Genomic DNA, 27,026 nt, shown 5'->3' with positions numbered 1-27,026 from the left:
AATTCCACAGATGCCACCAACTCTTACCTTCATGAGAAAGAGCTCCTCCCAAAACCGAGGACTGCACTTACTGGGGTCCTCTGTCTGAAACCAGAAGATAAGCACATTCAGCCTTCCCAGCTAACACCAAAAGCATTAAGAATACTATACACAGTCAACCTTAGTTTTCTTTTTTTTTTTTTTTTTTTTTTTTTGAGACAGAGTCTCGCTCTGTCGCCCAGGCTGGAGTGCAGTGGCGCGATCTCGGCTCACTGCAAGCTCCGCCTCCTGGGTTCACGCCATTCTCCTGCCTCAGCCTCTCCGAGTAGCTGGGACTACAGGCACCCGCCACCACGCCCGGCTAATTTTTTTTGTATTTTTAGTAGAGACGGGGTTTCACCGTGGTCTCGATCTCCTGACCTCGTGATCCGCCCGCCTCGGCCTCCCAAAGTGCTGGGATTACAAGCGTGAGCCACCGCGCCCAGCCTTTTTTTTCTTTTTTGAGACAGAATCTCGCTGTCACCCAGGCTGGAGTGCAGTGGCGCAATCTCGGCTCACTGTAGGCTCTGCCCCGCGGGCTTCACGCCATTCCCCCACCTCAGCCTCCCGAGTAGCTGGGACTACAGGCGCCCACCACCTCGCCCGGCTAATTTTTTGTATTTTCAGTAGAGATGGGGTTTCACTGTGTTAGCCAGGATGGTCTCGATCTCCTGACCTCGTGTTCCACCTGCCTCGGCCTCCCAAAGTGCTGGGAATACAGGCGTGAGCCACTGCGCCCAGCCCCTTAGTTTTCAAAATTAACTTTGAAAATTCTTGGTCATTCCAAACTGCTAGAACAGGAAAAAGAACAGTTACCTCTTTATGTTTTTTTCCCCAAGTGGAGAACTGTGTGCATGGATATATATTCTCTGCACCAAAAGTTAAATAATAGCTCAAAGAACTTCCCTAAAATATTTATCTTCTAGCAAAAAATGAACACAAACATCAGAATAAGTTGGTCACATCACAACATGTCTCCCGTGCATTGGTACAGTGTTGTTTTCAAACCTATTCACATATGTGAAATACAATCCAGTGAGCCAGGAAGGACAGATATTATCAGCGTCCTCCCATTTTAGGAAAGAGAGTCCACAAAGTTAAGTGACTTACACAAGTTTAGGAGCCAGAATTCAGATCACCTCAGTAATACCGCAGTGGTTTTTATAGCATGCTGTGTTGACTGCTTCTACTTGCCCTCCATATGCATTTAGTATTCTGTACAGAGCTTTTAATGTGCTCTAAATTTCTTAATTTAAATTGGTCCAAAGAGTAAGCAAAATTATCATGCTAAAATCCAAAATTTCCTAGCAATAATTTTCAAACAAATTCTAGGAAGTCAGAAGCTGCTGGTTAATGGGTAAAATAAGGAAAAGAGAACCCTGGCCAGGCACAGTGGCTCACATCTGTAATCCTAGCACTTTGGGAGGCTGAGGTGGGCGGACCACGAGGTCAGGAAATCGAGACCATCCTGGCTAACACGGTGAACCCCATCTCTACTAACAATACAACAAATTAGCCAGGCGTGGGGGCGGGCGCCTGTAGTCCCAGCTACTTGGGAGGCTGAGGCAGGAGAACGGCATGAAGCCGGGAGGCAGAGCTTGCAGTGAGCTGAGATCGCGCTGCTGCACTCCAGCCTGGGCAACAGAGCGAGACTCCGTCTCAAAAAAAAAAAAAGAAAGAAAAAGAGAAGCCCTACTTTAAAGAAAGAGGAATGGCATAAAATAGGTAGGTCAATAGCCCACTACCACCTTATTTTAAGTTGACCTTTTACAACTACTACCAGGAGACAGCCAGGTGCAGTGGCCCATGCCTGTAATCCCAGCTACTCGGGAGGCTGAGGCAGGACAATCACTTGAACCCAGGAGGCAGAGGTTGCGGAGAGCCGAGATCACGCCATTGCACTCCACCCTGGGCCACAAGAGCAAAATCCCATCTCAAAAACAAAAATAATTAAATAAAAAATAAAAATAAATAAGTAAATAGGCCAGGCACAGTGGCTCACGCCTGTAATGTCGGCACTTTATAGGGCTGAGGCAGGTGGATCACCTGAGGTCAAGAGTTCGAGACCAGCCTGGCCAACATGGTGAAACCCCATCTCTACTAAAAATACAAAAATGGCCGGGCACGGTGGCTCACATCTGTAATCCCAGCACTTTGGCAGGCCGAGTCCGAGGCAGCCGGATCACGAGGTCAGGAGATGGAGGCCATCCTGGCTAACGCAGTGAAATAAAAAATACAAAAAATTAGCCAGGTGTGGTGGCAGGTGCCTGTAATCCCAGCTACTCGGGAGGCTGAGGCAGGAGAATGGCTTGAACCTGGGAAGTGGAGGTTGCAGTGAGCTGTGATCGTGTCACTACACTCCAGCCTGGGCAACAGAGCGAGACTCAGTCTCAAAAAAGAAAACAAAACAAAAATTAGCCAGGCGTGGTGGCATGCACCTGTAATCCCAGCTACTTGGGAGGCTGAGGCAGGAGAATTGCTTGAACCCAGGAGGTGGAGGCTGCAGTGAGCCAAGATCATGCCACTGCATTCCAGCCTGGGCGACAGAGCAAGACTCCATCTCAAAATAAATAAATAAATAAATGATTAATTAATTAAAATAAAACAGCATAAAATTACTACCAGTAACTAATGTCATCAGTAGTTAAGTCCTGATCTAATAAAATATTAATAATCTCTTCTGGATTTTGTTTTCCCTTTTTTTTTTTTTTTTTTTTGAGATGGAGTCTTGCTCCGTCACCCAGGCTGGAGTGCAGTGGCATGATCTTAGCTCACTACAACCTCTGCCTCCCGGGTTCAAGCAATTCTCCTGCCTTGGACTCATATAAATTGCTGGGATTATAAGCATGCACCACCACGCCCAGCTAATTTTTGCATTTTTAGTAGAGATGGGGTTTTACTACCTTGGCCAGGCTGGTCTCAAACACCTGACCTCATGTGATCTGCCCCGCTTGGCCTCACAAACTGCTGGGATTACAGGCATGAGCCACCACGCCTAGCCTCTTCTGGATTTTTAATTGAGAATGGCATAAAGAAGCAACATCTCTGGCCTTCTCACAATGTCCTCATTTTTAAATTAATTATTTATTTTATTTATTTACTTATTTTAGAGACAAGTTCTCACTCTGTCACCCAGGCTGGGTGCAATGGTGCAATTATAGCTAGCTGCTGCCTTGAACTCCTGGGCTCAAGGGATCCTCCCACCTCAGCCTCCTATAGTAGCTAGGAGTAGCTGGTACTACCTGGGACTACAGATGCATACCACTACACCCACCTAATTTTGTTATTAGAGATGGGAGTCTCGCTATGTTGCCCGAGATGGTCTCAAACTTCTGGCCTCAAGCAATCCATGCACCTCAGCCTCCCAGGGTAGCTGGGATTACAGGTGTGAGCTACCATGCCCAGCCACTTAATGGATTCTATCTATCACTTTCTCTCAAGTCCTGCTCCCAAGCAGGGGTCACAGTTTGACCCTCACACTTCTGTAATATCACTGTATTGTCTACAAATGAAACTCACGGAATTCATGAAACTGGCACTTCCCATCCCCAAAGCTCACTCAAGCAGGAGTTGTATACACCAAGCTTGCGTAAGAAAGAAAGAATCCTTTTTTTTTTTTTTTTGAGATGGAGTCTCACTCTGTCGCCCAGGCTGGAGTGCAGTGGAGCGATCTCAGCTCACTGCAAGCTCTGCCTCCCTGGTTCATACCATTCTCCTACCTCAGCCTCCCAAGTAGCTGGGACTACAAGCGCCCACCACCATGCCTGGCTAATTTTTTGTATTTTTAGTAGAGACGGGGTTTCACCATGTTAGCCAGGATGGTCTCAATCTCCTGACCTCGTGATCCACCCACCTCGGCCTCCCAAAATGCTGAGATTACAGGCATGAGCCACCACGCCCAGCAGAAAGAATCCTAATAGGATCCTAGCACCTACTTATTTTCTCTGTATAGCTGCTTGTACTGGCCTGGGCAATGTGTATTAATCTTCTGCACTCTGTTTCCAACGCTTGCCAAAGTTAGGTATTTTAGTAGACTGGATTATTTATTCTTAGCCATGGCTTTGGAGTCAAGCACCAGGGTTCAAATCACAGCTCCATCACCTTCCAGCAGAGATCTCAAATTACTTCATCTGTTAAATGAGGATACTACCAGCGCCCTCACAGAATTCTTGTCAGAATTAGAACTCCTCTATATTTAGTGATACATTTAGAATGCTCCAGGCACATAGTAGAAATCCAATATATGATCTTATTTTTTTTCTTTTTTTTGAGATAGGGTCTCACTCTCTCACCCAAGCTAGAATGCAGTGGCATGATCACAGTTCACTGCAGCCTTGACCTCCTGGGTTTAAGCAATGCTCCCACTTCAGCCTCCCAAGTAGCTGGGACTATAGGCACACGCCACCACACCTGGATAATTTTTGTATTTTTTTTGTAGAGACGAGGTTTTGCCATGTTGCCCAGGCTGGTCTTGAACTCCTGGGCTCAAGAGATCCACCCACTCAGCCTCCCAAAGTCCCAGGATTACAGGCTTGAGCCACTACACCCAGCCAGTAATTCTTTTTGTAAGTATTATTCTACTTTATGTGTACTACTTATGACCAGAATTTCAGAAGGCAGGTACCCCTGCTGCATATCTAATTAATCTTCCCTGATAGTGTATTTTTTTTTTTTTTTTTGAGATAGGGTCTCACTCTGTTGCCTAGGCTGGAGTGTAGTGGCACGATCTCGGCTCACTGCAACCTCTGCCTCCCGGGTTCAAGTGATTCTTGTGCCTCAGCCTCCTGAATAGCCAGGATTACAGGAGTGTGCCACTACGCCCAGCTAATTTTTGTATTTTTAGTAGAAACGGGGTTTCACCATGTTGATCAGGCTGGTCTCGAACTCTTGACCTTGTGATCCACCCACCTCAGCCTCCTAAAGTGCTAGGATTACAGGTGTGAGCCACCATGCCCAGCTCCTGATAGGGTATAGTTTACAATATAGGCTTGGACCATATTCAATCAGTTCTGAAGGCCCGAAGAAATCCCCAACCCAATTACTAATAATTCCTCAGTTATCCCATATAGTTGGAGAATGAGATAGTCCTAAGAAATTATTTCGGCTGGGCGCAGTGGCTCACGCCTGTAATCTCAGCACTTTGGGAGGCCGAGGCAGGTGGATCACGAGGTCAGGAGACCGAGACCATCCTGGCTAACACGGTGAAACCCCGTCTCTACTAAAAATACAAAAAATTAGCCGGGCATAGTGGCGGGCGCCTGTAGTCCCAGCTACTCGGGAGGCTGAGGCAGTGAACCTGGGAGGCGGAGCTTGCTGTGAGCAGAGATCGCGCCACTGCACTCAGCCTGGGGGACAGAGCGAGACTCCGTCTCAAAAAAAAAAAAAGAAAAAGAAATTATTTCCTTTACCAACAACTTGAGATGGAATATAATAATGTATCCTTTAAAAGTATCTGAATTATAGAATTCTAGGTCCAAAAGAAACTTCATGGGACATCTAGGATAAGAGAGTCCTAAGTTGGAGCATAAAGAGAGCAAGTCTTTCTTTAAAATATTCAGAAAAGGAGCTTCCCCAGCCTTCCTCTCTCCTTTCGATTGTTTTACCTGGCTCATGGCAACAACCTATAAGGACAACACAATAACAACCTATATTAATTAATACATGATTATAATCTCTACTCTGAGAGCTTTCATTTTTACCCTCAAACCCTCTTTCTCACCCCTCTTCCACATCCCCCAAGGAACCTGAAGTTAGCAGGCAGAGGTAAGGGTATTTCTCATCTTGAACTAAGAAACTAAAGAGTCAAGCTGTACACAAGGCTGCGGGCCTTACCATGAAGATCTCATCATACATCAGCACCACTTTTTCCTTCAGTGGTTTTTTGGAGGCTGAAGATTTCCGGAGCAAACCTCCACGTTTCTCCACCTGTGCCATGGTTAGAAAATCTGTGAACAGAAAGTCACATTTTAGGATAGTGAAAATACTCAGTATGATACTATAATGGCAGATATATGTCATACATTTGTCCAAGCCCATAGAATATACAACACCAAGAGTGAACCCTAATGTAAACTGTGGACTTTGGGTGGTCACAATATATGAATGTAAGTTCATCATTTATAACAAATGCCACTCTACTGGGAGATGTTGTCAATAGAGGAGGCAGCGCATGTGTGAAGGAAGCAGACATATGGGCTATCTCTGCCCTCTCCTTTCAATTTTGCTGTGAACCTAAAAACAGCTCTAAAAAAATTAAATCTTAGAAAAGAAAGCCAGTCAGTGCCAGAATGCTCTCCAAGGTGCTGGAGTCCCTGACATACCACTTAATGAGAAAACACTTAGGAAGAAGAACTGACAAACAACCATGCTACAGAGCTTGTGCATCTGTCCAACACTCTCCTCTCTGACTAGGTAATGTCAAGGTTTAAATCATTACTTGGCCAACAGCACAACACATTTTACATTCTTAAAATGTGCCAGTGGACAAGGCTTAAAGCAGATCCAAAACCAAACACAAAAGTGCAACTCGCTCCACCTGTAATTGGTCTGGCCATATATTTGAGGTTGATGGAAGGAAGGCAGCAAAGCACACACTGCCCACAGACTGATGGTGAAGTTAAATTTCAAATATTGATCGAGCTTAGGACCATTAAGGCAGGAAGTGTGCTGCAGACTGATGTGCTTCATTGATTTCCCCAAAGTAAGTAGGTCCTTGTCACTGCAAAGTACTTGGCCTTCACTGCCTCATAAATCACACTGCACTTGACTGTCTTTAGAAATTCCTCTAGAAAGAGACCCAAGGCAGAAAATAGCAGCTAAGAGGCCAAAAAAATCTCATTTTAAAATAACTGAATAGAGTAATATACTACTTTCAAATTTAATTGTGTGTATGTGTATATATATATATATATATACACATATATATAAAAAACACTATTGCAGATCAAACTCCAAGGTATTTTTCAATTCTATATAAAAGTAGTTCCATGAATCATGCCCAAATGTTCCCATCTTGCTTCAAGGAATTCTCGATTTTTTTTTTTTCAATTGAGAACCCGAAATCCCACAGGTCTTTACTGTGAATTTACACATATTCCCTTCACCTCCCAGGCTCTTTTCATTATTAACAAAGTTTCTCTCTTTCCTTTAAATCCTACGCTCTAGAAATAAAACTTAATCTCATCCAATGACAAGTATGTGAGATAGGGAGGGGCTGGATTTTACTTCCAGACAAATCCGACACAGCAGAACTAATTTTGATCAGTGACTTTTGGAAAATATGCACTATCTTTCTGATCAAAATCAAAATTTTGTTTAAGGAAGAGATATATCCAATAGTACAAAAGATTGTATCTTAGACATTGCCCTTCTCTAACACATATAGCAAAAAGAGGAAATTCATCTTTGAGCATACACTAAAGCACAGGAAATTTCTCCAACTAGATATTTTTATTTTTAAACTTTTTTTTTTTTTTGAGATGGAGTCTCGCCCTGTCACCCAGGCTGGAGTACAATGGCGCGATCTCAGCTCACTGAAACCTCTGTCTCCCAGGTTCAAGTGATTCTCCTGCCTCAGCCTCCCGAGTAGCTGGGATTACAGGTGTGTACCACCACACATGGCTAATTTTTTGTATCTTTAGTAGAGTCGAGGTTTCACCATGTTGGCCAGGCTGCTTTCGAACTCCTGACCTCGTGATCTGCCTGCCTCGGCCTCCCAAAGTGCTGGGATTACAGGCGTGAGCCACTGTCCCCAGCCTGACCTAAAATTTTACTAAGACATATCTCTATCGAGGCTTAATTTAGCCCTCAAATTCTGTTATGGTCCAGAGAGAACTGATGAAAAAAACAATAACAATAACGAAAAGAGAAGACTCTTGGGGACAATTTACATTTTATTGATCATGGCTTTTCCTTAAAGCATGAAATATAGCCTCCATTCAAAACATTCTTGTGTCTTTTAAACACGTTGTCAAGAGGAAGATGTCCTTATCCAGGAAAAATAAATTGGAAATCAAGAGAATCCTATTAGAATAAATCAAAAGCAATGCAATTCTAAACTTAGTGGATATGGATCTTGCCTGTGCTCAGTTTCAACCAGTTGATTAGCAGGAAGAGTGGGAACCACAAGTTCTTAGACGTGAAAAGTACATGTTTACAAATATCCCCTTCTGAGGATTTATAATTGGGTTACAGCTAATCAATGTCCACCCCAAATCTAATAAACTCACTTTCTCTATTTCAGAATCAATACTTTCTAATAAGCAAAGGGAACAGGAGAGGAGGGAAAAACAATTCCAATCCAAACTACCAAATTTCCTACGAAATTAAATTCTTTTCATCATTCTCCTTCCATCTGGAGCAGCGGGAAAATCAGCCAAGGCCTCAACTCATTACTCTCTGTCATCACAGGCAACTGGAATTTACCACCCAAGCTGCCTGAAATGTGACTGGAAAATGACAACATAAAGTCTTCTCCTCCTGCCAGCACTCCTACCCAGGGAGTTTCTAAGGTGGCAGACTGGGAGAACTATAGAACTGTAACAAAACTTTTTCTTTGGGTCTCAGAAATTAAGCCTATGCTCCTAATTTTGAAAGTAAAATATCGGCCGGGCACAGTGGCTCACGCCTGTAATTGCAACACTTTGGGAGGCCAAGGTGGGCGGATCACCTGAGGTTGGGAGTTCGAGATCAGCCTGACCAACATGCAGAAACCCCGTCTCTACTAAAAATACAAAATTAGCCAGACATGGTGGCTCATGCCTGTAATCCCAGCCACTCAGGAGGCTGAGGCAGGAGAATCGCTTGAACCTGGGAGGTGGAGGTTGCGGTGAGACGAGATTGCACCACTGCACTCCAGCCTAGGCAACAAGAGTGAAACTCCATCTCTAAGAAAAAGTAAAATATCTGATTCGTAGAGCAGAAAGTTGCAGCACATCAGTAATGTGAGTGTAATCTGTACATTCTCAAGCACTTTTTTCCTATTTCACAACCATCCCCCTCCTTCCCAGAGGAGAGAACCAGCATCAGCTGAGAAATTGCAAGGCATAATGGAACAAGTAACCAGCAGAACTGAGACTAGAACACAGGTCTCCCAACCAACTCGGCGACATGGACAAGTTACTATGCTTCTCAGTTTCCTCACAAGTAGAACAAGAGGATTGAACCAGACTATTACCTAATGATTCTCTCAGCATCACTGAAATACCACAAATATATAAAAAGCACCTAAAGCCCTAGTTTAGGCACTACAGGATTAAAGAGAGGCAACTCCAGACCTGATTCTCTGGGAGCTCATAATCTACTGGCAGAGACAGACACATAACAACCCATAGTGCAAAGCAAATCATGAGAAATAAATGGAGTAGAAGTACAAAGAAAATGCTATGGGATAATAAGGGAGAGAAAGAAACATTCTGTGACTATGCTATGACCCCTGTTGATCCAAGCTTTTAAATCCTTCTGGCAAAGAAGCAAATACAGCAAAGGCACAGTAATCCCACAGAAATGTCAGTTTAGGCTTTAAGGCAGTGTCTCAGCCATAAGACATAGACAAATTATAAAAAAGAATCAGGCAACTTTTCAATACTAATTTCACCTACTATCAGACTTACAAATGGTTTCAAATCCCCTCAACTGAATGGTAAATCAATGAAGGCTTTTATTCCTAAACCTGAAAGACTGTTAGCCAGGTGAGCTGCTGTCACTTCTCTCTGGAAGATCCAAGTCATACAACTTTTTTTTGTTTTTTGAGACAGAGTATCACTGTCATCCAGGCTGGAGTGCAGTGGTGCAATCTCGGCTCACTGCAACCTCCGCCTCCTGGGTGTGATTCTTGTGCCTCAGCCTTGTGAGTAGCTGGGACTACAGGTGTGTGCCACCACACCCAGCTAATTTTTTTTTTTTTTTTTTTGAGACAGAGTCTCGCTCTGTCGCCCAGGCTGGAGCGCAGAGGCACCATCTCGGCTCACTGCAAGCTCCGCCTCCTGGGTTCACACCATTCTCCTGCCTCAGCCTCCCAAATAGGTGGAACTACAGGCACCTGCCACCATGCCCCGTTAATTTTTTTGTACTTTTAGTAGAGATGGTGTTTCACCATGTTAGCCAGGATGGTCTCAATCTCCTGACCTCGTGATCCACCCACCTCTGCCTCCCAAAGTGCAAGGATTACAGGCATGAGCCAGGGCGCCCAGCCTAATTTTTGTATTTTCAGTAGAGACAGGGTTTCACCATGTTGGCCAAGCTGGTCTTGAATGCCTGACCTCAAATGATCTGCCCGCCTCTGTCTCCCAAAGTGCTGAGATTACAGGTGTGTGATACAACTTTTTAAGATATGTGTCTTAGGGGTTGGGAGGGAGGGGTGGGAGGAGATCTGCATCTTAAGCAATCCAGCCACACACTTCTTAAATGCACATGATTTCACATCTTTGCAGGATGAAGTGCCAAATGTTAAGATTTTAAAACCTAAACCCAAATTCTTCAACTGTCTAATAAGCAAAGAATGCTAGTTATACTTAGCTAGTTGGTTATTCATTTATTTTACTGTCTTCTTGAGCATAGTGCCAACTCTAGTACCAAAAAATGAATTTAACAGAAATTCACCCTAATTTCCAGAGTTACCACAGCTGATCTGTCAAAAGCCTTAGGTTTGGCAGGGCATGATGGCTCATGCCTGTAATCCCAGCACTTTGGGAGGCCAAGGCAGGGGGATCACCTAAAGTCAGGAGTTCAAGACCAGCCTGACCAACATGGTAAAACCCCATCTCTACTAAAAATACAAAATTAGCCAGGCGTGGTGGCGCATACCTGTAATCCCAACTACTTGGGAGGCTGAGGCAGAGAAATTGCTTGAACCCAGGAGGCGGAGGTTGCAGTCAGCCGAGATTGTGCCACTGTACTCTAGCCTGGGCAACAAGAGTGAAATTCCATCTTATTTAAAAAAAAAAAAAAAAAAAAAGCCTTAAGTTTCAGTTCCAAGTCTTATACACTCATTCTATAATGCTAATTTATTTTTCCTTTCCTGGGCCTCAATTTGCCAATCTGTAGAAGGAAGCAAAGGAACACTCCCTGTGGCCTTTCAAATTTAACAGTCCAGGGTTCTAGGTTAACTGTTTTTTTATTTTTTTTGAGACGGAGTCTCGCTCTGTCGCCCAGGCTGGAGGGCAGTGGCACGATTCGGCTCACTGCAAGCTCCGCCTCCCAGGTTCATGCCATTCTCCCGCCTCAGCCTCCCCAGTAGCCGGGACTAGAGACGCCCGCCACCACGCCCGGCTAATTTTTCTGTATTTTTAGTAGAGACAGGGTTTCACCGTGTTAGCCAGGATGGTCTCGATCTCCCGACCTCGTGATCCACCCGCCTTGGCCTCCCAAAGTGCTGGGATTACAGGCATGAGCCACCGCGCCTGGCCAACATTTTTTTTTTTTTTTTTGAGACAGTGTCTCACTCTGTCACCCAGGCTCCAGTGCAGTGGCACAATCTCGGCTTGCTGCAAGCCCCGCCTCCTACGTCACGCCATTCTCCTGCCTCAGCCTCCTGAGTAGCTGAGACTACGGGCACCCACCACCACACCCAGCTAATTTTGTTGTATTTTTAGTAGAGACGGGGTTTCACCATGTTAGCCAGGATGGTCTTGATCTCCTGACCTGGTGACCTACCCGCCTCGGCCTCCCAAAGTGCTGGGATTACAGGCATGAGCCACCGTGCCCAGCCTTTTTTTTTTTTTTTTTTTTTTTTTTTGAGACAGAGTCTGGCTCTGTTGTCCAGGCTGGATGCAGTGACATGATCTCAGCTTACTGCAACCTCCACCTCCTGGGCTCAAGCCATCCTCCCGCTTCAGCCTCCCAAGTAGCTACTAGAACTATAGGTGCACGCCACCACATCCAGCTAATTTTTTGTATTTTTTATAGAGACAGGATTTTGCCATGTTGCCCTGGCTGGTCTCAAACACAAGCAATCCACCTGCCTCAGCCTCCCAAAATGCTAGAATTACCCAGGCGTGGTGGCTCACACCTGTGATCCCAGCACTTTAGGAAGCCAAGGCGGGCAGATCACGTGAGCTCAGGAGTTCAAGAACAGCCTGGGCAACATGGCAAAACCCTGTCTCTACTAAAAATATGAAAATTAGCCAGGCGTGATGGCAGGAGCCTGTAATCCCAGATACTCGGGATGCTGAAACAGGATGCCTTGAGCCCAGGAGGCAAAGGTTGCAGTGAGCTAACATCACTGCATCCAGCCTGAGCAACAGAGCCAGCCCTTGTCTCAAAAAAAAAAAAAAAAAAAAAAAAAAAAAGAGAGAGAAACAAAAGTAAATAGTTTAGGGGGAAAAAAATATGTACAGATCAGACATTTATTCATTCATTCATTCAACAAATTTTTTTGAGTACCTTTTAGGCACAGACACTGGGAACACAGCAGTAAACATGACAGAAAAGATCCCTGCTCTTACAGAATTTTCATTCCAGTAGAAGGGAAACAGACAACAAATAAGATAAACTGAGACAGTGATAAGGGCCCTAAAGACAAATTGCAAAGGGGACTACTCTCAACTGGGAGATTAAAGTAGGCCTCTTTGAGGAAATGGCACTTGGACTAAGATCTAGAATAACAGGAAGAAACCAGCCAAGTAAAAATCTTGGGAAAATTGTTCGAGATAGAGGGAATGGCAAGTGTGAAGACCTCAAGATTTGAATGCCCTTGGCGTGTTCAAGAAACAGAAATGCCACCGTGCCTAGACACAGCATAAACATTCCTTTTCTGAAATGTTTTTGTAAAGTTTATTAAAGTGGGTATTTTGTGTTTGTGAATTTTTTTAATATATAAGAAGAATCCAAATATCCATCAGCAGTAAATGGGACAATTATGATACAGTCATACAATAGAATACCATATAGAAACTTACAAGAGCCCATTACTGATACATGAAGCAATGTGAGTAAGTTACATAGAAAATATTGAATGAGGGCTGGGTGTGGTGACTCACGCCTGTAATCCCAGCACTTTGGGAGGCCGAGGTAGGCGGATCACCTGAGGTCGGGAGTTCGAGACCAGCCTAACCAACATGGAGAAACTCCATCTCTACTAAAAATACAAAAAATTAGACAGGCATGGTGGCGCATTCCTGTAATCCCAGCTACTCAGGAGGCTGAGGCAGGAGACTCGCTTGAAGTCAGGTGGAGGAGGTTACAGTGAGATGAGATCACACCATTGCACTCCAGCCTGGGCAACAAGAGTGAAACTCCATCTCGAAAAAATAAAAATAAAATAACAACCAGAGTCTATTTAGCTCTTATTATGTACCAGGCACTGTTCTAAGCACTTTATATATATTAATTCATTTTATCCTCATATCAACCCTATGATCCAGAAAGTTTACAATGAGAAAACTAAAGCATGAACTGGAAAAGAAAGAAAGAGAGAAAAAGAGAGAGAGAGGGGGAGAGAGAGAAAGAAAGAGAGAAAGAGAGAGAGAAAAGAGAGAGAAAAGAGAAAAAAAAAAGAAAAAGAAAAGAGAAAAGAAAAGAAAAGATGGGCCGGGCTTGGTGGCTCACGCCTGTAATCCCAGCACTTTGGAGGCCGAGGCAGGCGGATCACCTGAGGTCAGGAGTTTGAGACCAGCCTGACCAACATGGAGAAACCCCATCTCTACTAAAAATACAAAATTAGCCGGGCATGGTAGCGTATGCCTGTAAGCTCAGCTACTCGAGAGGCTGAGACAAGAGAATCGCTTGAACCCAGGAGGCGGAGGTTGCGGTGACCCGAGATTGCGCCACTGCACTCCAGACTGGGCAACGAACGAAATTCCATTTCAAAAAAAAAAAATAGAAAAGAAAATAAACTTGTCCAGATAAGTGAGTGTGGGGACTCAAACCCAGGCAGCCTGATATTAGGGTTCCTGTTCTTCTCCACTATGCTATACTGTATCTCAAAAGGCAGAGGAATGAGCAGGAGCAGAGTCATCTATACATAAACAAAGCTGAGGGCCTACAGAGAAACTGTGAAGAGGTTCTAGGTGAGTAAAGGGGAGTATGTACTCATTGGCTTTAATGAACAAACTATGAAATGTCCAGATATCTTGAGTAGTCACCACTCTAGCTTGTCAGTGGATGAAGGTGCCATGGTAGAAAGTAAAAGATAATTGTCTGATGTATATACATCTGTCTGTAAATGTAGGTAATAGTAAAGTGAAACAGAGAGAAATAGACAAAATCACAGGCATGGCAGAAAACTTGGAAAAACAGGAGAAGAATCTGAGTGTCTAGTCAAGTTGATAGATGTATCCAATATGGTAATTTTTTTAAGGATAAAACACCCTAATGTCCACTACAGGATTTAATTGATATTTTTTTTAAACTCTCCCACTATCTTTCAGGATTTTTAATTTTTTTTTCACTATTTTAATTGAGTATAGTCAGTGCTCTGAGGATAATTCTCCCTCAAAACTTGATAATGAATAGAAAGATACTATAAAACAGGACAGAAGAAAGAAATGGAAAACAAGTCAAGTAAGAGTCTGTACAATCCTCAGCTTAGGAGAGAGTATGTTTTAATACTGATGAGCTGTGATCACCTATTTCAGAATCTCCTAGGGTGCCTCCTAAATATGTAAATTCTTAAGCCTTCCTACCCTTCTATTGAACCAAACTTTTTTTTTTTTTTTTGAGAGACAACCTCTCACTCTGTCACCCAGGCTGGGGTGCAGTGGCATGATCTCGGCTCACTGCAACCTCCGCATCCCAGGCTCAAGTGATCCTCCCACCTCAGCCTCCCAAGTAGCTGGGACTACAGGCATGCACCACCACGCCTGGCTAATTTTTTCATTTTTTTGTAGAAACGAGATTTCGCCATGTTGCCCAGGCTGGTCTCAAAACTCCTGAGCTCAAGTGATCTGCCCACTTGGCCTCCCAAAGTGCTGGGATTACAGGCATAAGCCACAGTGCCTAGCTTGGGTCTACATTTTTAACAATCACTCCAGATCAGTGATTCTCAACTGGTGCAATTTTGCCTCCCAGGGGACATTTGTCAATGTCTGGAGACATTTTTGATTGTCACAACTGGGAGAGGAGGTAATACTGGCATCTACTAGGTAGAGGCCAGGGATGCTGTTAAACACCATACAATACTCGAGGCAGCCTCCCACAACAAAGAATTATCCAGCCCAACATGTCAATATCAAAGAGGTTAAAAAACCCTGCCCCAAGTAATTCTGATGACCACTCAAGTTTGAGAAGTACGCATCCCGGCCTTAAACCAGACTTGGAAAAGGAAGGAGTATCTAGACAGAGGATAATGAGAGAATGAATGAAATCTCTGCAGTCTCTAAAAAGGGCATTGAAGCAACACTCACCTTACCACATATCATTCTCCCCACATTAAATCACACTTCCTTTGGGACTGTAGCCCATTTCCCCATATGTGAAAGAAGATCCCTACAAGACACACTGACTATAGTATCCACAATACTTAGTGATGGAGATGAAAATCTTATGTAGCTATCTGTCCAAGAGTTGTGGCTAAGTCAAATAAAATACTACCAGTATCTGACCATGAGCCATTCACCCAATATACAAAGGAGGCAACACGTTTTTGTTTTGTTTCATTTTGAGAAGGGGTCTCACTGTGTCGCCCAGGCTGGAGTGCAATGGCACAATTTCAGTTCACTGCAACCTCCACTTCCTGGGTTCCAGCAATTCTCCTGCCTCAGCCTCCCAAGTAGCTGGGACTACAGGGGCATGCCACCACACCCAGCTAATTTTAGTATTTTTTTGTAGAGTCAGGGCTTCACCAAGTTAGCCAGGCTGGTCTCGAACTCATCTTAAGTTATCCACCTGCCTCGGCCTCCCAAAGTGCTGGGATTACAGGCATGAACCACCGCACCCGGCTGAGGCAACATGTTTATATCAAGCCAGAAATAGTCTCCTACCCTGACTTTCCAATAAGTCTCCTGTCCTGATCTCCTAAAAATTCCCTAGTTCCTCTAAATACAGGGTTTTTTAAAAAACCTTTAAGCAAAAGTTACCTGCTCCCTAAGCCCTTCTGCAAGGCCTACCATACTACCTGGAGGTAAACATTAGCACTATAAGAACTTAAGGAGAATGCAGTTTTTCTATCTCCAAGCCCCAGCCCTTCAAGCTATCTCCTAATATGCCTCTCACTTTCTTTTTTTTTTTCCTTTGTGAAGAATGTGGGCATCATTCTTTCTTCTTTTCTAAAAGCCCCAGGTATTTAGCTCACTTGCTAGATCACATCCTACTGTTCCACGTGGTTCCTTAGCACAGCTTCTTTCAGTAGCATGGGACGGGTTCCCCCAATTCCACCCAAAAGACTGGCTCTAAGACAAGCAAATAGCCGCTTTCTATTTTAATGAATTTCTACTGCTAGTTCACTCCAAGGATTCTATATATCCAAAATGAAAATAGGGCTGGGCATGGTGGCTCACGCCTGTAATCCCAGCACTTTGGGAGGCTGAGGCGGGCGGATCACTTGAGGTCAGGAGTTCCAGACCAGCCTGGCCAACATGCAGAAACCCCGTCTCTACTAAAAATACAAAAATTAGCCGGGCATCGTGGCAAGTGCCTGTAATCCCAGCTACTAGGGAGGCTGAGGCAGGAGAATGGCTTGAACTCAGGAGGTGGAGGTTGCAGTGAGCCAAGATCGCACCACTGCACACTGCACTCCAGCCTCGGGGATAGAGCGAGACTCTGCTACCAAAAAAAAAAGAAAGAAAGAAAATAGAGTAGGGCCTGCATCCTTTTTTTTTTTTTGAGATAGGGTCTCAAGGCTGAAGTGCAGTGGCACAATCATGGCTCACTGCAGCCTCAGGGATCCTCTGACCTCAGCCTCCTGGGTAGCTGGGACTACAGGCACATGCCACCAGGCCTGGCTAACTTTTCATATTTTTTGTAGAGATTGAGTTTCACCATGTTGCCCAGGTTGGTCTCAAACTCCTGGGCTCAAGCAATCCTCCCACCTAGGCCCCACAAAGTGCTAGAATTACAGGCATGAGCCACTGCACCCGGCCGCAACCTATTTTTACAATGAGGATATTACTTTGCCCAAAGTAACACAACTAGTAAGTGATAAAGCCATTAAATCTTTCTCTCTGGTAGTGCTTCTCCCTATCAGAATGTCCTGTTAGTGCAAAACATCAAGAGCTAACTAGACCATTAAAAACCAGATTCACAGTAATCCCAGCTACTCAGGAGTCTGAGGCACGAGAATCACTTGAACCTGGGAGGTGGTGGTTGCAATGAGCTGAGATCACGCCACTGCACTCCAGCCTGGGCAATAGAGAAAGACTCAGTCTCAAAAAATAAAAAAAAAAAAAGCCAGGCGCCGTGGCTCACGCCTGTAATCCCAACACTTTGGGAGGCCGAGGAGGGCAGATCACGAGGTCAGGAGATTGAGACCACCCTGGCTAACACAGTGAAACCCCATCTCTACTAAAAATACAAAAAAAAAAATTAGCCAGGCGCGGTGGCGGGCACCTGTAGTCCCAGCTACTCGGGAGACTGAGGCAAGAGAATGGCTGAACCCGAGAGATGGAGCTTGCAGTGAGCCAAGATCGCGCCACTGCACTCCAGCCTGGGCAACAGAGCAAGACTCTGTCTCAAAAAAATAAATAAATAAATAAATAAGAAAAGATTCAGTTAAAGTTACACTTCTATAGAAACTCCAAACTGATATCCACAATATCAACACTCCCATTTTATCCAAGAAAAGTCACCAAATGTGGTGGCTCAAGTCTGTAATCCCAACACTCTTGGAGGCCAAGGCAGGTGGATCACTCGAGGTCGGGAATTCGAAACCAGCCTGGCCAACATGGTAAAACCCCATCTCTACTAAATATACAAAAATTAGCCGGCGTGGTGGCACACGCCTGTAGTCCCAGCCACTCGGGATGCTGAGGCACGAGAATTGCTTGAACCTGGGAGGTAGAGGTTGCACTGAGCTGAGATCATGCCACTGCACTCCAGCCTGGGTAACAGAACAAGACTCCATCTCAGAAAAAAAAAAAAAAAAAAAAAAGGCCGGGCATGGTGGCTCACGCCTGTAATCTCAGCACTTTGGGAGGCTGAGGCAGATCACTTAAGAGTAAGAATTCAAGGCTGTCCTGGCCAACATGGTGAAACCCTGCCTCTACTAAAAATATAAAAATTAGCTGGGCATGGTGGCAAGCACCCGTAATCCCAGCTATTCAAGAGGCTGAGGCAGGAGAATCACTTGAACCCGGGAGAGGCAGGTTGCAGTGAGCAAAGATTGTGCCACTTGTACTCCAGCCTGGGCGACAGAGCAAGACTCTGTCTCAAAAAAAGAAAGAAAGAAAGAAAAGTCAGGCGGGCACGGTGGCTCATGCCTGTAATATCAGCACTTCGGGAGGCCGAAGCGGGCGGATCATCTGAGGTCAAGAGTTCGAGACCAGCCTGGCCAACACAGTGAAACACCGTCTCTACTAAAAATACAAAAAGTAGCTGGGTGTGGTGGAGGGGGTCTGTAATCCCAGCTACTCAGGAGGCTGAGGCAGGAGAATCACTTGAACCCAAGAGATGGAAGTTGCAGTGAGCCAAGACTGGGCCACTGCACTACAGCCTGGGCAACAGAGGGAGACTCCATTTCAAAAAAAAAAAAAGAAAAAGAAGTCAGTCAACTCAGGACATCACCTGACAAGCGTCATCCCTATTTTCTAGAAGCTAGGACAGAACCAGACTGATTAAGGAAGCACATGAACCACTACAAGGCAGGGTCCATAGCTTGTGTGCTCTAGACAATGCTCCCCTCAGAATGGGTGTTCAGCCTATACCTGAAAACGGAAGTAACTCAGAGACTTTCCCAAGACTAAGAAGCAAGTGGCAAAACCAGGACTATTTCAGGTATCAGCCACAGTCTGTACCTACTACAGGTCAACTAGCTTCACAAAAGACAATTTAATCTGGTCCCATCAGCATCTACTCAGTTTGCCTAATGTTACAAATGATAAATGAATATGAGCTCTCATTTATTTAAATAAACATGACCACCTTAGGTTCCCTTTCAAATTATCCTACACAAGAAGGAATGCGTTCCTCCTTCCGAAGGGGAACCAGCTCCAAATTTACAGTATTTCAGGAAATTCTGATTGGAAACCACATTTTCTGACATATCCCAGAATGAAAATTCATGGTAAGATCTTCTCAATGAGCCGGAGATTCCTGTAAATTAATACTGTCTGTCTCCTGCTCCAGCCCTGAACTTCCTCACACGGCACACCGTCACTCATATCTTCTCATTTCTTCCCCTGCTCAATTATACAAGCCTCATGAACACCACCTAAATATAAAATGAAAATTATAAGATAAAGTCCCATAATCATCTTCTTCCCCCCCTCCCCCACCCCATCGAAAGGCAGTCTCCCTCTGTTGCCCAAGCTGGAATGCAGTGGCACAATCACAGCTCACTGCAGCCTCAACCTCCTGGGCTTACACTACCCTCCCACCTCAGCCTCTGAGTGGCTGGGACTACAGGCTCACACTACCACACCCGGCTAATTTTTGTATTTTTTGTAGAGACAGGGTTTTGCTATCTTGCCCAGGCTGATCTTGAACTCTTGAACTCAAGCAATCCACCAGCCTCGGCCTCCCAAAGTGCTGGGATTACAGGCATGAGCCACCTTGCCTGACCCCATAATCTTAAAGGAAGCCCAAAAGGTACCTGCCATCTTGCAAAGTAAATTGATTTCCTGCTACTTTAATAACACTTACTCAGACCTTATAAATAACATAAGCATAGTGTAAGACAGAAAGGGACCAAAAAATTACTAAATTACAGTCCCTGCCTTGAGAAGCTCACTATTAAGTGGAGGAAGTGCATAATCTGCTACTTCCTTACAGACAAATAAAATAAACATTATTTTTTCCCCAAGACTTTTTTCATATATGCCCTCATTCAGAGCTGGTGCCAATACATTAAGCTCACCAGGTCTCTCACTTCCAGCTGCCTACTAAGGTCTCCATCGGTACATCCTACAAGCAACCTGAGCTCGGCGTACCAAACCATATCCCCTATGCCTCTTTCCATGCCCTGACCTTCGGAAACCTGCTCTACTTTTTCTAATCCATATCTTGTCAATGAAATCCCCATACATCCACTCTCTCAAATTAGAAATCCTAGCCCACTCTCTTCCTAAGAAGTTGAATCAATCTCAGAAGTACAGTATTTCCAAAATCCCCTCCTCTTCATTCCCACAGCTACACTTTCTTCAGACTCTCAATTGCAACAACTCTAATTAGTCTCACTGCCTCATTCTTCATTACTTTAATCTGCATTTCTGTCACTCCCTAACTTAAAAAAAACTCCTCAGAAGCTAAAAAAAAAAAAAAAAAAGAGAAAAAAAAATTCCAATGACTCCCCACTTTCTTTTCAGTCTCACCTCCTAGCAATTTCCCCACCACACATCTTGTTTGGGACAAATTTCTGAGATTTAAAATAATTTTTTTTCCTCTCACACCCTCACCAAGCCTTTGCAAGTACTGTTCTCTCCAAATGAAATGCCTTTTCTTTTTTAGAGATGGGGTCTCGCCACGTTGAGCCGGCTCGTCTCAAACTCCTGGGCTCAGGCAATCTACCTGCCTAGGCCTCCCAAAGCGCTAGGATTACAGGTATAAGCCACCAGGCCGAGTCAAAATGCCTTTTCTTACTTGTGCAATCTCCTACTCATCCTTCAACATCCAACTCAAGTATCTCCCCACTGCAAAGATTTCTCTGACTCTTCCAAGCAATGGCAGTATTCCCATTACACTGCATAATTTTTTTTTTTTTTTGAGAGGGAGTCTCACTCTGTTGCCCAGGCTGAAGTGCAGTGGGGCGATTTCGGCTCACTGCAAGCTCCGCCTCCCGGGTTCACGCCATTCTCCTGCCTCAGCCTCCCAGTAGGTGGCACTACCGGCGCCCGCCACCACACCCGGCTAATTTTTTGTATTTTTAGTAGAGACAGGGTTTCACCGTGTTAGCCAGGATGGTCTCGATCTCCTGACCTCGTGATCCGCTGGCCTCCGCCTCCCGAAGTTACACAGTAAGTGCTCAATGTGTTGAATAAACAGTTCACTCTCATATATCCTGGATCAATTTTTGGCCATTTTCCCCAAATGTTACAGATTCCTAAACTGTGCTCACTGTGAAATTCCAAATTTCATAATGACTGCTTTGGGGTTTTCACATTGTTTTAATCATACAAATGTTGAACAAGTCGGCTGGGGGCAGTGACTCACTCCTGCAATCCCAGCACTGTGGGAGGCTGAGACGGGTGGATCATGAGGTCAGCAGTTTGAGACCAGCCTGGCCAATATGGTGAAACCCCTTCATTACTAAAAATGCAAAAATTAGCCAGGCATGGTGGCGCGCACCTGTAGTCCCAGCTACTCAGGAGGCTAAGGCAGAAGAATCGCTGGCACCTGAGAGGCAGAGGTTGCAGTGAGCCGAGATCATGCCACTGCACTCCAGCCTGGGCGACAGAGCGAGACTCCATCTCAAAAAAAAAAAAAAAAAAAGTTGAACAATAAATTATAATACCTAAAAGTCCAATAAAAACACCTTAAAGGCTTCTCTAGTCACTGAAATGCGTATTCTCCCTTTACAGTCGTAACAAGAGGGATCTCTCTTTCCCTTGACTGTGATCTGATATCCTGAAAGCCTTCACATAGAAGCTATTGTGCACACAAAGCCAACTTAAGGTACACCCAAAATAATTCCAATCCTGCTAAATTACGGGCAGGGACACAAATCATATTTACCCTAGTTTACAAAGTAACTAAAGGATAGCAAAGAAAAAGCTCTCACTAAACTCAAAACTTTTTCTGGCCGGGCGCAGTGGCTCACGCCTGTAATCCGAACACTTTGGGAGATCGAGGTGGGTGAATCACCTGAGATCAGAAGTTTGAGACCAGCCTGGCCAGCATGGCGAAACCCTGTCTCTACTAAAAATACAAAAATTAGCCGGGCGTGGTGGCTCACGTCTATAATCCCAGCTACTTGGGGGGCTGAGAGGGAAGAATCGCTTGAACCTGGAAGGCAGAGGTTGCAGTGAGCCGAGATCACGCCATTGCACTCCAGCCTGGGCAACAAGAGCGAAACTCCGTCTCAAAAAACAAAAAACAAAACAAAACAAAAAACGGCCGGGCGCGGTGGCTCACGCCTTTAATCACAGCACTTTGGGAGGCCGAGGCGGGCATATCACCTGAGGTTGGGAGTTCGAGACCAGCCTGACCAACATGGAGAAACCCCGTCTCTACTAAAAATACAAAATTAGCTGGGCGTGGTAGCGCAAGGCTGAGGCAGGAGAATCACTTGAACCCCGGAGGCGGAAGTTGTGGTGAGCCGAGATCGCGCCATTGCACTCCAGCCTGGGCGACAACAGCGAAATTCCGTCTCAAAAAAAAATAATAAATAAAATAAAAAAAAAACTTTCTGGAAAGGAAGAACTGCGGAGGGTGGGATGATCCAGTGACATACATTTGGGTCTGGCCCGAGTTTCTGCTTCCCCATTCGCCAGGGACAGCACGCCTCAGCTTCTCCTTCTCCAGGGGACCAGGTTTCTCTCTACTTTTTCCTTCCCTATATCCTCCTGGGAACAGGTTCCTTTCCTGGGCTCTCGCCGAGTAATCCAAAGAAAACACAGTAGCTTCACTGATTCCGTGTGAAGAGTGGGTTAAAGCCTGTCAGAGCCTGGAAAGAGACAGGACTGCAGCCCTTCTGGGACACCTGAAGACTTCGTACAAACCGGCTTTCCTCTATCCCTGAGATTCTCAAAGGTGCCTTGCCCTACGCCCGTACCACAGGACCAAGAACCGGGGAGGAGGCTCTCGAGGCAGCTGGCGGGGCCAAAGGTCAGCGCCTCGGCAGCCAAAAGGACCCGCAGGGATGGGGGAGAGGGAAGGACGTAACCGGGACCGGGTGGTCCGAGGGACCGGCCGCTGGAAGAGCGAAGCCGTTTCTCTCTAGGCTCGGCCGCTCCCAGGCCCAGCCCTCCCCGGCATACGCAGCCTCAGCAGCCGTCCTCCCTCCCTCTCCCCTCGCGTCCCCGTCGTCCCCGCGGCCAGCGCAGGCCCCGCCCCCAGAACCGCCTCGGGGCCAAGGCCTAGTATGGCAGGACCCGCAGGGTTGGTCAGGTTCGAGGACCGGGCCGGGCTGGGCCGCCGCCGCTTACCGAGCCCGCGGCTCCTCCTCTACCACCCGCGCCGTTCCCGGGCCCGCTCGCTCCCGACGCCACCGACGCTGCCGCTGCTCCGGGCTCACGGGCGCGCTCCCGACCTCCCCGACCCTTCCCTTGTCCCCGCGCCCCGCCGGGTCCTAAAGCCCGCCGTGTAATGGGTTAGTCCACGCCCGCTTCCTGAGACCGGCTCAGACCACGATTCCCAGCAAGCATCGCAAAGACTACAACTCCCGAAAGGCATCGCGAGAAATAAATTCGCAATGGACTTGTCTATTGAGGGCCTATTGGGTCGCAATGGCAGTTTTCCGAAACATGGCCGACTCTTTGACCTCAGCAATTTTACTTCTAGGAATACATGTATCCTCTAGAAATACTGGCGAAGTTTGGAAAGATATATTTTCCAAATGTGTATTACAACTTTGTACGTGAAAGATTGAAAACAAACTCATTCTTTCAACAAATACGTGTGTGCCTGTTAAGTGCAAAGTAGCGTGTAAATCTCTATTAACTTGGCCAGAAATCTATTTTCTTTTCTTTTCCTTTTTTTTTTTTTCTTTTTTTGAGACGGGATCTTGCCCTTGCCCAGGCTGGAGTGCCGCAGTGGCATAATTACAGCTCAGTGCAGCCTCCACTTCCTAGGCTCAAGCAGTCCTCCTGCCTCTGCCTCTGGTAGCTGGGATTACAGGCACGTGCCACCACTCCCTGCCTCTGAGTCTCTGTTTTCTTTTTTTTTTTTTTTCTTTTATTTGAGATGGTGTCTCACTCTATTGCCCAGGCTAGTGTGCAGTGGTGCGATCTCGGCTCACTGCAACCTCTGCCTCTCGGGTTCAAGAGAGTCTCCTGCCTCAGCCTCCCCAGTAGCTGGGATTACAGGAGTGTACCACCACCCTCGGCTAATTTTTGTATTTTTTAGTAGAGACAAGGTTTCACCATGTTGCCAGGCTGGTCTCAAACTCCTAGCCTCAGGTGATCCACCTGTCTCTGCCTCCCAAAGTGCTGGGATTACAGGGGTGAGCCACCGTGCCCAGCCTGAGTCTCTGTTTTTTTATACACAAATGGAAGGTTTAAAAAGATGTGCTATAACAGCAAGAATACTATTAAAAAGAAAAAATAAGTAAAAAAATTAAAATAAGCCAGGCGCGGTGGCTCACACCTGTAATCCCAGCACTTTGGAAGGCTGAGGCAGGTGGATCACCTGAGGTCAGGAGTTCGAGACCAGCCTGGCCAACATGGTGAAACCCCATCTCTACTAAAAATACAAAAAATGGCCGGGCGTGTTGGCAGTCCTCTGTAATCCCAGCTACTCAGGAGGCTGAGGCAGGAGAATCTCTTGAACCTGGGAGGCGGAGGTTGCAGTCAGCCAAGATCAAGCCATCGCACTCCAACCTGGGCGACAGAGCGAGACTCCGTCTCAAAAAAAAAAAGAAGTGGAGAAGAGTTCTGTGGGCAGCAAGCCAGCCAGGTGCCGAGGCAAGAGACCGAAGGCACAAGCTGTTCCAGTATAATAAAGAAAATAATTAAAATAAGAATAGCTATATTAGAAATAGAATATAGATGTGATTATATATGAATATTATTAATCGTTAGTTCGTAGCGTTACTTTTATTAATAACTTCTATTTTACAATTATAACTTAGGAAAACCAGGCCATACAGAGTTAGGAGCTGAAGGGACACGGTGAGAAGTGACCAGAAGGCAAGAGTGTGAGCCCTCTGTCACGCCCAGACAGGGCCACTAGAGGGCTCCTTGGTCTAGCGATAATGCCAGTGCCTAAGAAGGCACCCGTTACTTAGCAGACCTTGGACTAGCCGTAGTGCCAGTGCCTGGGAAGGCACCTGTTACTTAGCGGACAGGCCTTTCCCTGGGGAAGTTAGAGAACACTCTGCTTCACCACCTCTTGTGAGAAGCCTGACATTAGCCAGGCCTACCCGCAGCCATCCGGAGGCTTAAACCTCTCCCTGTGATGCTGTGCTTCAGCGGTCACATTCCTGGTTCATTTTCATGTTCCGCTCTATACACCTGGCTCCGCCTTCTAGATAGCAGTAGCAGAACTAGTAAAAGTATTAAAGTATTTGATCTTTCTCAGAAATGCATAGAAGAAATAATGACGTAAGCTGTCCGCTCTCTCTCTCTGCTTCGGCTACCAAATAGGGAAGGGCCCCCCTGTCCGGCAGACACGTGACTTGTGTAACCTTACCTATCATTGGAGATGACTCACACTCCTTACCCTGCCCCCTTGCCTTGTATACAATAAATAGCAGCGTGGCCAGGCATTAGGGGCCACTACCAGTCTCTGCGTCTTGGTGGTAGTGGTCCCCTGGGCCCAGCTGTCTTTTCTTCTCTTTGTCTTGTGTCTTTATTTCTACGATCTCTCATCTCCACACATGAAGAGAAAATCCACAGGCCCTGTAGGGCTGGACCCTACAGAGTTCAAACCCAGATCTGTCAGGAAAGACCTCTCAATCCAGAAGTTCAGGTTCTACCTTGGTACAGTTTTATTTTTCTTGTCTACTTACACAGAAGTGTAAGACATGATTGGCTGTTAAAAAAAATGAAAGCTGTACTCTAATACAATATAAAAGAATGGGCAGGGGCAAGAGAATAGTATCATGAGGTGAACCCCAATAGTTCTTGAATACCAGTTAGAAGCCTGTGTTCAGCTAAAAGAACCCTGTTCTATACCTGATTTTTTGTTTTGAGAGGGAGCCTCACTCTGTTGCCCAAGCTGAAGCGCAATGGCACCATCTTGGCTCACTGCAACCTCCGCCTCCCGGGTTCAAGCAATTCTCCTGCCTCAGCCTCCCAAGTAGCTGGCATTATAGGCATGTGCCACCACGCCCAGCTAATTTTTGTATTTTTAGTAGAGGCGGGGTTTCTCCATGTTGGTCAGGCTGGTCTCCAACTCCTGACTTCAGGTGATCCACCCATCTTGGCCTCCCAAAGTGCTGGGATTACAGGCGTGAGCCACCATGCCCTGGCGTATCTGATTTCTTTTTAACAAAATTATTTTTCTGGCATGCTGCCATGGCTCATGCCTGTAATCCCAGCAGTTTGGGAGGTCAAGGCAGGAGGACCGCTTGAGCTCAGGAGTTTGAGACCAGCTCGGAAAATATAATGAGATCTCATCTCTACTAAAAATTTTAAAAATTAGCTGAGTGCACCTGTAGTCCCAGCTACTTGGGAGGCTGAGGTTGGAGGATCGCTTGAGCCTGAGAGGTAGAGGCTACAGTGAACCACTGCACTCCAGCCTGGGCAACTGAGTGAGACTCTGTCTCAAATAAAATAAAATAAACAACATTGTTCCCCTTGGCACCTACTGAATATCCAATCCTGGGAGCAGTAAAAAGAAAAATAACAATTCTGAGAGTATATTGTAACAAAGTGATAGGTACAGAGATAGAGATATATACAATTAAATGTTTTAAATCTCAATGAATACAAGCTGGAATACAAAGGCTCAAGCTGTAAATGCCTTGAAAATTCAGAGAAGGGAAAATGTCATGTGAATCTCCAGAGGCTTTCTGAGAAAGGTGAAGATTGAGTCAAACATTAGAGGAGAGGAGAAAAAGAAAGAAGGTATGAGAATGAAGCAACCCAATACATTGCCCACATCTATGCCAGGGAAGTCAATTTCATACTGATGCAGACTAGAATAAATATAGAAGGCCACATACTGAGTAGGTAAGAGGACTACCTCTGGAAAACTATGAGAAGGGATCCCAGATCTGCTATCCACTAACTCTAAGACTGAGAAATTACTTGAGCTCTCTGAGACTTAGTTTCTTCATCTAGAAAATGGGGATAATAAAAACCCTATGTCATATTGTTTAG

General features: G+C 45.5%; 1 protein-coding gene across 6 annotated transcripts in view; it reads right to left on the bottom strand.

Annotated features, from left to right (window-relative positions):
* The window catches only part of ARMH3 (armadillo like helical domain containing 3), a 215,110-nt gene extending 191,812 nt beyond the window's left edge, over positions 1 to 23,298 (bottom strand). For all 6 annotated transcript variants that reach the window (XR_004028954.1, XM_003255385.2, XM_030807990.1 and 3 more), the window contains exons 1-3: positions 23,190 to 23,298; positions 5,851 to 5,963; positions 28 to 84 (exon numbers count right to left, since the gene is read on the bottom strand). Coding sequence is in view for 5 of the 6 variants with exons in the window: in XM_003255385.2 (XP_003255433.1) it covers positions 28 to 84; positions 5,851 to 5,952 (159 nt within the window). In the remaining variant the exon portion in view is untranslated. The remainder of the gene's footprint in view (positions 1 to 27; positions 85 to 5,850; positions 5,964 to 23,189) is intronic.
* Between the last annotated feature and the right edge of the window lie 3,728 nt (positions 23,299 to 27,026).

This window comes from Nomascus leucogenys, chromosome 3, assembly GCF_006542625.1.
Source record: "Nomascus leucogenys isolate Asia chromosome 3, Asia_NLE_v1, whole genome shotgun sequence".
NCBI classification, from domain to species: domain Eukaryota; kingdom Metazoa; phylum Chordata; class Mammalia; order Primates; family Hylobatidae; genus Nomascus; species Nomascus leucogenys.
The sequence above is the reverse complement of the archived record's forward strand: the minus strand, read 5'-3'. Positions and strand labels throughout refer to the sequence as shown.